Source organism: Pseudochaenichthys georgianus, chromosome 4 (genome assembly GCF_902827115.2).
Source record: "Pseudochaenichthys georgianus chromosome 4, fPseGeo1.2, whole genome shotgun sequence".
In the NCBI taxonomy this organism is placed as follows: domain Eukaryota; kingdom Metazoa; phylum Chordata; class Actinopteri; order Perciformes; family Channichthyidae; genus Pseudochaenichthys; species Pseudochaenichthys georgianus.
In genome coordinates, this window is record NC_047506.1 from 6,338,037 (window position 1) to 6,350,449 (window position 12,413).

The following is a 12,413-nucleotide window of genomic DNA, read 5'->3' on the forward strand; positions in this document are numbered from 1 at the left end:
TATCAACCAAACTTGATCTATTAATAGTTTTCAAATATGTGTTTGGTGAGTTTATAGGGTTTTATGTTAATGTTGAGTGTTTTAGTTTGTAATTGTTACTGTATAATGGATGAACTATTTCTAATTAGATAAGATTAATTTATCTATCCTTTAAATATCATCTGCTTAGTGACGGGGACCCTATTGTCAAGCTTCAGATGTGTTAACAGGGTGCTCCATTTCACATTATATCCTTTCTGTCTTTTGATTGTACTGTAATAATCTGAATTCAAGTCAATCCAAACAAAGCATATTACAATTTAAATAGATCTCCCTAGCACCCAATAATACTCTTCACCCTTCTTCCATTTCTCTCTTTTACCTCACCCCATCACGTATTACCAACACCCATACTCTAGGACCCCCCCTCCCCCTCTCTCCATCCTTTCTGTCAGATCCCACAGCAGACAGGAACTATAAAACAGTGAGCAGATTTTCACTCAGCCAGTGAACAGCAGGAGGCGAAACACCTACTGTGAGTCCTTCACAATAAATGTGAGGTTCAAACCTCACATTTATTGGGGAACCTTTCATGTTTTACAAGATTTTGTAAAAGTAAACAAGGCTAAGGGAGGTATTAGGTCGTGTGAAAAGTTGCAGGTCATGCTTACTGTTCAACTCAAACAAAAATATACAGTATCTAATGAAATTCCTCTCTGAGATAAAGAGAGCTGCCTGTTTTGTCTGTGTCCAACTTCTTTGCAATGCCATATATCGGTTGATACTCTAGAATCTAGATTACAATAAGAAGATAACTGTGTCACTTTACGCAGCCGAGTGACACAGTAACAGAGAAGATGTTTTATTAGTTCAGCCCGAAACCACAACTAAAATAATAACAGCCCTTGTCGAGGACATGAATAATTCAATAATCCACTTTATCTACAATTATTTAACATATACATTCTGAAAGCAGGGGGCCTATAGTGCACAATATTGCATGTCATACATCCTGCAGGCTACGTGTAATGTAAGGATGAAGATTTAAATGCTAATTATCAGGACCAGCCCGCTGTGCAAGGGAAATATCAGACAGAAACACTGAGTTTAATACCATCCATGAGAGAGAGAGAGAGAGAGAGAGAGAGAGAGAGAGAGAGAGAGAGAGAGAGAGAGAGAGAGAGAGAGAGAGAGACATCATCTGGGGCAGTGACACTCTTGGGTCCAGTATGTCAGCTTCCCTCATCTCACACATGTTCTCTTTGGTAAACACATGCATTATATGACACACACACACACACACACACACACACACACACACACACACACACACACACACACACACACCACACACACACACACACACACACACACAACACACACACACACACACACACACACACACACACACACACACACACACACACACACACACACACACACACACACACACACACACACACACACACACACACACACACACACACACACACACACACACACACACACACACACACACCCCCCCTTATTTACACAGTTGCACACACACTTTTTTCAGACAGCTTTAAGATTCCTTTATTCTTCAGCTGCCCATTAAAAAAAACACATTTGCTCTTTTTAAATAACGATAATCTTTGTTAAAAAACATTATAATTGATTTGGGAGAGTTTTTTTCTGTCGTTCACATCTTGCATATAACGTTGGCTGTCTTCCATGTGTTGCTTAAGTTTTCCCAGATCATAAATGTCTCCACATGCCCAGAGGAGGCAAGTGGAGAATAAATAAAGCTTTTTGTCTGAGGCCTGCTGGCCCTCGTCCCAGAATCTCCTCCTCCTCCTCCTCCTCCTCCTCCTCCTCCTCCTCCTCCTCCTCCTCCTCCTCCTCCTCCTCCTCCTCCTCCTCCTCCTCCTCCTCCTCCTCCTCCGTGTCCCTTCATCGGGCCGCAGAGCAGATTGACATCTTCACTCTGCTTTATCCACCAGTCTGTGTGTGTGTTTGAATGAATGTACAGTAAGTCAGCTTGCAGTTCAAGCGTTTTTTCAAGTGTGTGTGAGAAGTGAAATTCACTGTGTGTACACGGCGTAGTAAACACGAGTCTTTCTCTCTGAGTCTGTGTATCAGAGTTCGTCTCGGGATGCTCGGGCTGCGGGGGGGGGCATGTCTCCGCTGACGCTGTTCTGAGCCATGGCCTCGATGCTGCCCTGCTGGGCCGTCTTGAGGGCGTGCTGCCGGTCCCAGTCTGTTTCCACTGCCTCGTCGTCCCAGATGGTGGAGGTCTCCGTGTCGCTGAAGTAGCCCGGCTCTCCGGTGTAGTGCGTGGGGTAGATGAGCAACGGCTCAACGGAGAAGGCCTTCAGGTCCCGAGGCTCGAAGTGAGTCATGAACGCAGTGCTGATGAGGAGGGAAATAATAGAGATGTTATGGACACTGGAAGCAAGTTCATGGAGAATATATCATCATTATCAAAGATTCAAAGGCTCTATTGTCATAGGACAATCACAACTCCAGGGATCAGCCAACCGTGGAACACACAATATACTTAAGACAAAAAGAAGTAAAAAGTGCAATAAAAGTAGTGCAAGTGATACAATTAAGCAAGTAAAATGCAGGAAGTAGTAAGCAAGTATCTGCTTAGTAAAGCACACAATATTTTGGAATTATTTAAGCGATATGGTTAGGTCGGTTTGTTTTACGGTCTTTGGTTAGTGTTAGTTGTTTTGAAATGTGTAATTGTTATGGTATAATACATCTCAACTCTTTCCAATTGGACATGTTTGTAAACATTCTATTTAAATACTATCTGTCTGTTGCACTATTCTCAAGCTTCAGAAACCTCATTAGGGTGTCACATTTCACATATTTAACTTCTGTTTTAAGATTGGATTTGAACTTCTACGCAACATCAGGATTTAAGTTAACCCAACCGATGGATGTTTCAATTCAAATAGATCTCTTTTGTGCCCAATAATCCTCTTCACCCTTCTTCAATGTTCTCTCTCATCTACATCTCCATTCCATCACCGAGAGCTGCCACCTCTACTCCAGATCTCACACCCCCTTCTCTATCCTTTCTGTCGGATCCCCCAGCAGACGGGAACAATAAAACAGTGAGCAGAATTTCCCTCACTATCTGCTTAGTCAAAGTACACATTACATATTACAAAATATCATAAAATGCAGCTTCATGTCATCCTAATATCACCCTAAAAGTCTTTGGGAGCCTGCAGCAGGAATGGGAGGCATGAGGATTGTTTGGGTGTTTCAGGGTCTGGCAGACAGAGGTCACCACAGAGGTCAACTCCCCCTGTCCATTCGCATGCTAGCGGCCTGTCAGCACTCCATGAGGACCGTTATTAGACCACAAGTAAACACACGCTCACACACACTTTTTACACACAACCAGGTGTTTTCAATGAGTCATATTTGTGTCTTGCTTCTGTTTGTGTGCCATTTAGTTAAGTAACAAAAAAGGGAGAGGGGCGCTTTAGTGAATCTCTCCACCCAGCCTGCAACCCCCTTAAAACAACACATTTGACACAATTACCACCATTTTAACAGGGCACATCATCCCCTGCTGTTGATTAACGTAACACACAACACGTTTTACATACTTTCCCCAGCCCCCATTCTGTCCGTTTCCCCATTTCTTTCACTTTGGAACAAACCCACCTTCTCTCACTGTTGAATACACACACACTGTGTCTACCTAGTAATCCATACACTGCACACTAGACACACATCTCCATGTATTTATATAGTCACACACGCACACGCAGACAGACGCACACGCAGACAGATGCACACACACACACGCACGCACACGCACACACACAGTCCATCACTACCCCACCCCTACTGCCAGGCCTCTATCAATGGGAATCCTGTCCCCTTCTCCATCCAGCAGGAAGAGCCGTGCTGGCCCACATTCCTCAAAGGGAGGGGGAGGAGAAATGGGTGACACAGGAAAGGGGAAGGTGTGCAAAAAAGTTAATTAAGGGGGGGGATTTTAAAGAAGAAAAAGAGAATAAGAAATGAATAATGACAGAGACAGATTGCTGATTTAAAGGATGAAACATGGAATGATGTCGAGGTGGAGATGGAGCAGGGCATGTGAGGAATCCCCGAAGAAAAAAGAAAGAGAAAAGCCGGCATTGTGTGTCCTGCGCAGGGTCCTGTACCCACTGAACCAATGAAGAACAATCCAAGCCCTGTGTGTGAGGCAGCACAGAAAAAAGGGGGTGAAAGAAAAAAGGGAGAAAGAGGAACATAATCGGGGGGAAGGAAGGAAGAAAGTGGAGACATACAGGGAGCATAAATTGGAGTTGAACTGGACGGAGGTTGTGGTCTACCACACGAGAACAAACTAGAAGACTACACACTATCCAACTGTCTAAAATGTCTCCAAGAAACTGTTTGTGTCTATGTTGAGATAATTACTGTATAGTAAGTCCTGCAGATTTTATGAGCACGGCTTTTGCCCTCGAGTCTGTTTGTGTGCATGCAATGGATCAATGGACTGTGTTCTTTAAATACAGCTTTCACTTTAGCATCTTCATGTTTATTCTTAATGCAGACTGCTTGAGCTATTCTTATTCAGGAGCGCACCTGTAATCATATATTTGTGGTTCACAGTAAATATTTGCCTGTCTGCTCAGACCCTCTAAAAAGATCTTTGTCTGTTAGTCATTATACAGCAATACTTCTTTTAGTAGCCTCTGTGGTTTTTATGCAGTACATGCCTCAAGCTAAAGCTCCTTGTCTTTGTGTATTATGTGCATGTTCTTCACGTTGTGTTGTGCACGTATGCAGCACTGTCCTTTGAAATCAAAGTAAAGACTGACTTGGGGTGTTTGTTGAACATGACAGGGAGGTACTCGTCGACAGGCAGCATCTTCGACAAGGGTTTCGCATCCAGTAACTTCTTGGCTCCTTGCAGTGAGAGCGCGTAGCCGAGCGTCCAATAGGAGTAGTCGGCCTTCACCAGGTTGTTCACGCCGTCCACAGACTGCTCCGGCTGCTGCACCTGCATACGCTTACGGCCCACGTAGCTGGAGAGGATGGAGAGAAAGAGTGTGTTGATGAGGCTTCACGCTAATGGATGCAGACTTTTAGATTTAAGGCGAGACACGACATGCACTGATCAATGTTCATTAATTTGCCAAAAGTTAGCATGGGGTTTTGCCTTTTTGCATATGTAATCATATCATTTTGGAATACTTGTAGTACCAAAAATATCTGTCCTATTATAGCTTGTTTCTCAAAAAAAAGAATGTTCTCATCGTCTGAACATCAGAAATAATATGAAATCCTGGGACTATATGTCCACAAAATTAAAGGTCCTCTATTATACTGTTTTTCATCAATATATTCCAGGTCTCAGATATATACAAAACATGTCTCTGAAGTGGCTCGAAATACCAAACCGATCATTGCAGCATTACCCATAATCCCCTCTGTTTCAGCCCTGTTTCAAAAGTGCTGATTCTCTGTCTGTTACTTTAGATGAAAATAAGGAGCCCCTCCCCACGCCCCTCTGAGAGAGATTTGGTTAAAAAGAACACAATGGTGCTCTAGGAGGAGATCCAGGTGATAAGGTGGGGGGGGGGGGGGTACCTTGGTTGGTGATTGGCTAATGGTTACACAAGCCAATAAATAGTTATGACATCATAAAGTGGCCAAAATCTGATCAGCTCATTTTCTGACAGGTTTTTATAGAAATGGATCAGGACAAAAAGAGAGAGAATCTTTCCTCCTGAAACTTTCAGAGTCTCTTTCCACAGAGGGGACACATGTTGATGTAGAAGAGACATGAAGAAGAGGGGACACATGTTGATGTAGAAGAGACATGAAAAAGTGGATTTTGCATAATAGGTCCCCTTTAAATTAGAACTTTCAAATCTAGATTTATGTACAATCGTTACATTTAAGAAAGACTTTAAATCTGAAAACAACTATAGTTTAAATGTAAGTTAGCAACAGGGAACGTTTAATGTAGATATAGATCAGTTAGAATTTCATACCTTTTTCACGTGTAACATTTGAAAGAAACAAAGTGTGTGTGTGTGTGTGTGTGTGTGTGTGTGTGTGTGTGTGTGTGTGTGTGTGTGTGTGTGTGTGTGTGTGTGTGTGTGTGTGTGTGTGTGTGTGTGTGTGTGTGTGTGTGTGTGAGTGTGTGTGTGTGGTGTGTGTGTGTGTGTGTGTGTGTGTGTGTGTGTGTGTGTGTGTGTGTTCTTACATGAGGTCCCAGTCCAGCTGGGTTTTGACTACATCATCCATGATGGACTGGATTCGTCGTTTAAATCTAGGTTCAAACCTCACATCGTCCTCTAAAACAAGAACTTTTGGGATGCCATTCTCCACCACCTGATGGACAAAAACACGTCGAATAAAAATACAATTAAAACAGCTGACGTTCTGCCAGCTGTGCAGATTGTCCCTTGTTTTACAGTACTTTTGTGATGATTGTGCTGACGGTCTCTTTATTTAACTACACAGCCCTTCTATATTCGGGTATTTACCTGCTTCCATATAGAGTAATGGCTGAGGAAGCACCCGATCTCCCCTCTGGTCAGGACTCGACCAGAGTAAGGGTCTTTGTATCCCGGCATCATCTCTATTCCTAGCGCCTGAAGCTGGGATGAATTGAGAGCCCTTATAGACACAGAGAAGGGAAGTAGTAGCAGTTGAAAAAGTGAAGTATTTCTTCACGTGTTATTATGTAGCTAGGTCTGTCATCATCCAAAACAGTGTCACAGCCAAAACACAACAAAGTCAACCTCAGCAAGCTGCAACAAGCGACAAACAAAGGCTGGAAAAAGGATTAGGACATTCTTAGCGGTGGATTAAAGTAAAGCGCCAAGGAGGGAAAGTAAGTCAAGCCTATTGCTACAAACACCAAAGCTGTGTTTAGAGAGGATGTTTGGGTATGGATGTCAGAGGAAGTAACGACAGACGCATCACAGGAAAGTGGGACATCTCTTAACTGATGTTCAGGGAGTACATCATCTAAACTAAACCTTAAAGGACTAAATCGCAGAGATTGTAAGGATGATTTTTTTTCTGGATTCAATCAGACTTCAGGTCAGTTCTTCACGTGCGTGCAGGGCTGTGTGTTTGTGACCTACTTGCCGTCCACTGCTTCTTCCAGCACGGTGTGTAAACCCAGCGAAGACATTGTTTTCAACATCCTGGTTCGTCTGTCCAGCCGGCGCTTCAGGTTAACCAGGATAATCTAAACATTTATCAGGAAAGACGGAGACATGATCATGAGTTTGAGGTTAAAGCAAGGGCAAAGGAAGAAAAACAACACTTGGAAACACAAGAAAGGAGAAAAACAGCTTCTAAAACAGGAAGTGGGAGTTGCTGATTAACAGAACAATATACAGAAAAACAGAAGTTCCTCCAGGCAGAGCCAACACACTTGCTGGAGCTATTCCATTTTGACTATTAAATAAATTGATCATCATTCAAAGTTAGAATTTAAGTTGATTGTTGTTGTTTATGCCTTTATTTAACCACTTAAAACCATTGTTCTTTGTATGTGGGTGTATGTTTGTAGGCTGTGCAAATGGGCAAACAAAAACAATTAATGCCTGGACAATGGACAGTGTAAGATTCGCTATCTGGTGCCTCTGCAGTAGCTGTATTTAGAGTTTTGTGTTTGATTTGTCTGTCTGTGATTTGAAGGTGGGGTAGGACATTTGGAGAAACCAGCTCGAGTGCGCTAGATTTTGAAAATACACGGCCGGAAAAAACCTGCCACTTCCTCACAGAGCCCCTCCTCCAACACACACGAACGCGCACATGACCAATGAGGGAACGAGATAAGTTTGTGCACAGATGGAAGGCTGACAGGCAGGTAGGCCATCCAGTTACTTTAGCCGGGCCGGCTCAGATGATTGGTCGTGCTTTTTACAGCGCCACGACTTCCACAGATGACATTTTTTGTCAAAGCACTTAAAGATATTCATTGCTATCGGGATGTTAAGAGCATTCCATGGAATATAACAAAAAGTGTATCTCGAGCCGGTTTCTCAAACTTACCTACCTCACCTTTAAGGACAAATAGACAATAGCACAACACTGCTTTTAACTCACTTTATCAAAGCCCATGGTGTCCTGTGGCGACGGCTGAGAGTGCAGGTGCTCAGAGGGCTCAATGTCGTGGTCAACTGTTCACAGAGAGAGGAGCGAAGCAAAAGGTTAAAGCAGCAAAAACAGGATTAGAAAATAAGTACATTTCCTCTGGATTAGGGTGGTTTATTTAATCTGCTTTTCAAAAGAGTGGGAAAGTGAGGGCTGGGGATGGGAGTTGAAAAAACAGAGAGAGAGAGAGAGAGAGAGAGAGAGAGAGAGAGAGAGAGAGAGAGAGAAAGAGGAGGAGGAGGCAGAGAGATAATATGAAGGACTGGGATTAAAGCAGAGAGAGTTGACAGGATGTAATCAGGAAGGGTCGCAGAGGTCAAGAAGAAGAAGAAGAAACAAACCTGAGAGGGGAAGTGGAGTGACAGATAGTTAGGTCACAACAGCTGGAAAGAGTGTGTTGGTGTCGGTGCGTGAGTGTGTTTGTACTTGCTCAAAGCCTCCGTGATGGTGTGTATGAAACTCTCGCTCTCATCCTCCACACTCTGCTGTGCTTTGAGAGGGACGGGCAGCAGGCCGTAGTGTTCTCTGTTACACACATACATCTGCACGCCTGCAACACACACACATGTATACATTGTCCTGTAAATAAAACCCTTTGACTCAAACATTCAAATAAACATGCAAATGAGACCACGCCCAGTCATAACACCGTGTCCCCTATGCGCTCGTGTCACACTAAAGCCTACATGCTTTTCAAGAAAATAAACACTGCCGCATTTAATCAAATGCTTGATGCTACTTCAAAGCATAAATATATTTGCATCTCATATCCCTTTTGAAGTATATCGAACACATCGCATTGGGTGATTTGTGAAGGGAGGAAAAAGAACCGTGCAGGCTTCACACGAGACATTTGAGATTAACTAAATCATTGTTATCATTTATAAGTGTGTTGCAATAACTTTCATTATGTGAGAGGTGTCAAAATGGTAAATGGTAAATGGACTGTACTTATATAGCGCTTTATCCAGTCTTTACGACCCCTCAAAGCGCTTTACATACTACATGTCATTCACCCATTCATACAGAGCAGTACCACTTGCTCTAGGACCTAACATTCACACACCGTTGGCCATCGGGAGCAACTCAGGGTTAAGTATCTTGCCCAAGGATACATCGACATGTTGGCTGCACGGGCTGGGATCGAACCCACAACCTTCTGGTTGAAAGACGACCTCACTCCCTCGCAGCCACAGTGAGAAGGTCCTCGCTGCGGAACGCGGAATGGGGCGGGGTCGGATAAAAGGCGGGGTTGGATGTCCGACCGCGCCCAGAGAAGAGTTCCGACATCTCCGTTCACTCCAATGGACTAGTTTTTTACAGCAATGGCGGATCGCGGAGCACTTCCGGGAAACTATTGAGAGGATCTGCGGCGAGCAGTGCAGTAGAGTTGTAGCATAATAGACCGTTTGTGATGGACTTTTAAAGTTAAGAAGACGTTTAAAGATTTATATTGCGGATATTATCAGAACATCTGAATCAAATTAACTACACATGTGTATTAAAGGATGTTAGTGGATTATCCCTTCAATCAGTATATTTGACGTTTACAGATAACAGATTAGGCTAGAATGCCGGATAACGTTAGCAACACACGTTAACCACGAACATCCTATTAATCCGTTCTCTTAATGTTATTTCCTCCAACGTTGTGGAATTAGAGAACAGGGGCTTCTTAACGTGCTTTTATCCGGGTGGAGGGAGTTACATATTAGTTAAATATAACATTGGGGCGTGTGAGGACTAGATGAGTATGCACAGAACTGACTAAATGAATAATCAATTAAAACAAATATTAAATAATATACTTAAATAAACTAATATATCATTTAAAACAAATATTAAATAATGAACTTAAATACGCTAATATAGAATATATGACTTTTTATACCACATATTTAAATACATTCATGCATTTAATTAGTAGGAAGTTTTTATATTTAGTTTTTAAATTATATTTAGTCGAGTGCAGATTAATTATATTTAGTCAGTGCAGATTTGTATTTGTACTTATTGTTAGGGAAATGATTGACCTAGACTCCTAGATAGGACGTACAGGACCAACCCTGACGTTTGTTTATCTCCTTTAAGGACATAGGCTGCTTCAGCCATAACATTATTGTTCCCATTCTGTGACCGGTCAACACTAGGTCACAGATGGTCTGTTGTTGTGGGTGCACTGGGACACTTCCTTCTTTGTTGTTTGTGGACTCCAAGGTATGACATCTTCGAGGCCATAAGTGACGGACGCAGGTTACTCAGTGTGCCCAACTGGTTAAACTATCTTATCAAGATATGTTGATTACTCTCTGTGAAACCAGTTAAATGGGCTAACAAGAGAGAGGTTCTCCAGAATTGCTGGGATTGTGATGTGAATCCTCCGGCCGTAACTCCAAATAAACCTCCAGTGTTTGACATCAAAGCTCCTGCTCTACCCTGTCTCCTTCCTGAGTCGGTGACTCCCACTGCATTGCTACACAGAAGTTTCCATTACACTTATTGTAGTTGTCCAGCAGATGATGCTGTTTGTGTCATTAGGATATCCATACACCCCGCCCATCGGACGTCCAGCCCCGCCCACATCCGACCCCGCCCCATTCCGCGTTCCGCAGCCAGGGTTTTTGTAAACTTTAAATTGGGTTCTGCTTCATAGCTTAATTGTTTTTATTTGAATGAAAATGACTTTAATCGGAATTGACATGTTCATTATTTTTTACATCTGTAAATGTTTTCGACAAAGTAAGTATGATATTAAAGTGACTTGTTAAACACAGTGAATGCTTAAATTAGAGTACTGAAATTAACCAATATAAGCTATAAGCTATTGGTTGAAGACAAAGAAAGGCTGTAATGTGTTGACTTAAGAAGATTTGTAATGCTTACCAGTCATTTGTAGACAGACCGTAAAATATTCCCACTTTAATGCTGCATATTTATGTGTACTTGTATGTATTGAATATCATTGGAGAGAAGTAAGAAACTCTGCCTGAGTTTCTTTGAGGGTCTTTGTTTGTGTAAATCTGTTTGTGTGGATCCTTTAATGGCTTAACTTTTTTAGTTTGCAGGGTAAAGTCACACACTGTTGAAAGATTGATGGTTCTGTTTGCCCCCTATGGATGATTACTCATGTCAAACATGGACATCTACAAACATTTGTATTGTTGCACACTTACAGATAAACACATGGTTTCATTTTCTTCCGCTTTAACTCATCTGCATAGTCTGCACATGTGCATTACACCAAATAAAAAAAGCCCTGAGCAGTACACCCATGCAAATTAAAGGTTGGACTACACCTCTAATTAATGAATTAATTAAAGGTGGGGTAGGTAATTTTGGAGAAACCAGCTCGAGATCGCTAGAATTTGAAAATACACAGCCGGAGAAAATCTGCCACTTCCTCACAGAGCCCCTCCTCCAACACACACGAACGCGCACATGACCAATGAGGGCACGAGATAAGTTTGTGCACAGGTGGAAGGCTGACAGGCAGGTAGGCCATCCAGTTACTTTAGCCGGGCCGGCTCAGATGATTGGTCGTGCTTTTTACAGTACTACGGCTTCCACAGATGACTTTTTGTTATGCATTTTTTGTCAAAGCACTTAAGATATTCATTGCTATCGGGATGTTAAGAGCATTCCATGGAATATAACACAAAGTGTATCTCGAGCCGGTTTCTCAAACTTACCTACCCCACCTTTAAGTCAATGAAAGCCTTCAGTTCATCAAAGTCAAGCTGTCATGTGGTATTTGGAAGTTTGTTGTGAGTTTTCAAACGGACCTGATTGACGAGCAGAGAAAGCAAACACCATGATGTCATCAAACGCCCAGCTGTAGTCGGGGTGGGGGGGGTAGAAAGTCAGATCCTTGCTGGACTCACGACGCAGGTCTATTAGGAAGGTGCTGTGCACCATGGGAACAGCGTAGCAGCCGAGACGCTTCCACTCCCTGATAGGCTGGTAGTCCGGGGTCCGCTTGTAGTATCCCTGAGAGGAGACATTTTATTTTATTTGTCATATTTTCTGTAGTTAATTGTTTGAATATTTGTATTCCTTGTAAACATTTATTTTTATAATTGAATTTTACAATAGATTTATATAATGGTTCTTTTGATCATTGATGAATTCATGTATTTATGTCAGCTGACGAAGGTGGAGCTAATTTTATTCACTATATATATATACTGCTGTAGGATATCGTCAACCATAATAACTCATTATAGTTATTAAATAGTTGATTTTTGTTCTTGCATCAACCAATATTATGAACCTGTAAAGTAACTAAAGCT

At 42.3% G+C, this 12,413-nt stretch overlaps 1 protein-coding gene across 2 annotated transcripts in view; it reads right to left on the bottom strand.

The window, feature by feature from the left end:
* Positions 1-1,904: 1,904 nt before the first annotated feature.
* Positions 1,905-12,413, bottom strand: part of colgalt2b (collagen beta(1-O)galactosyltransferase 2b) — a 36,305-nt gene continuing 25,796 nt past the window's right edge. For both annotated transcript variants that reach the window (XM_034080519.2, XM_034080518.2), the window contains 8 exons: positions 11,907-12,111; positions 8,555-8,674; positions 8,077-8,150; positions 7,104-7,210; positions 6,498-6,630; positions 6,215-6,342; positions 4,821-5,027; positions 1,905-2,370 (listed from right to left, as the gene is read on the bottom strand). In XM_034080519.2, coding sequence (XP_033936410.1) covers positions 2,097-2,370; positions 4,821-5,027; positions 6,215-6,342; positions 6,498-6,630; positions 7,104-7,210; positions 8,077-8,150; positions 8,555-8,674; positions 11,907-12,111 — 1,248 coding nt within the window. In that variant the 3' untranslated portion in view covers positions 1,905-2,096. The remainder of the gene's footprint in view (positions 2,371-4,820; positions 5,028-6,214; positions 6,343-6,497; positions 6,631-7,103; positions 7,211-8,076; positions 8,151-8,554; positions 8,675-11,906; positions 12,112-12,413) is intronic.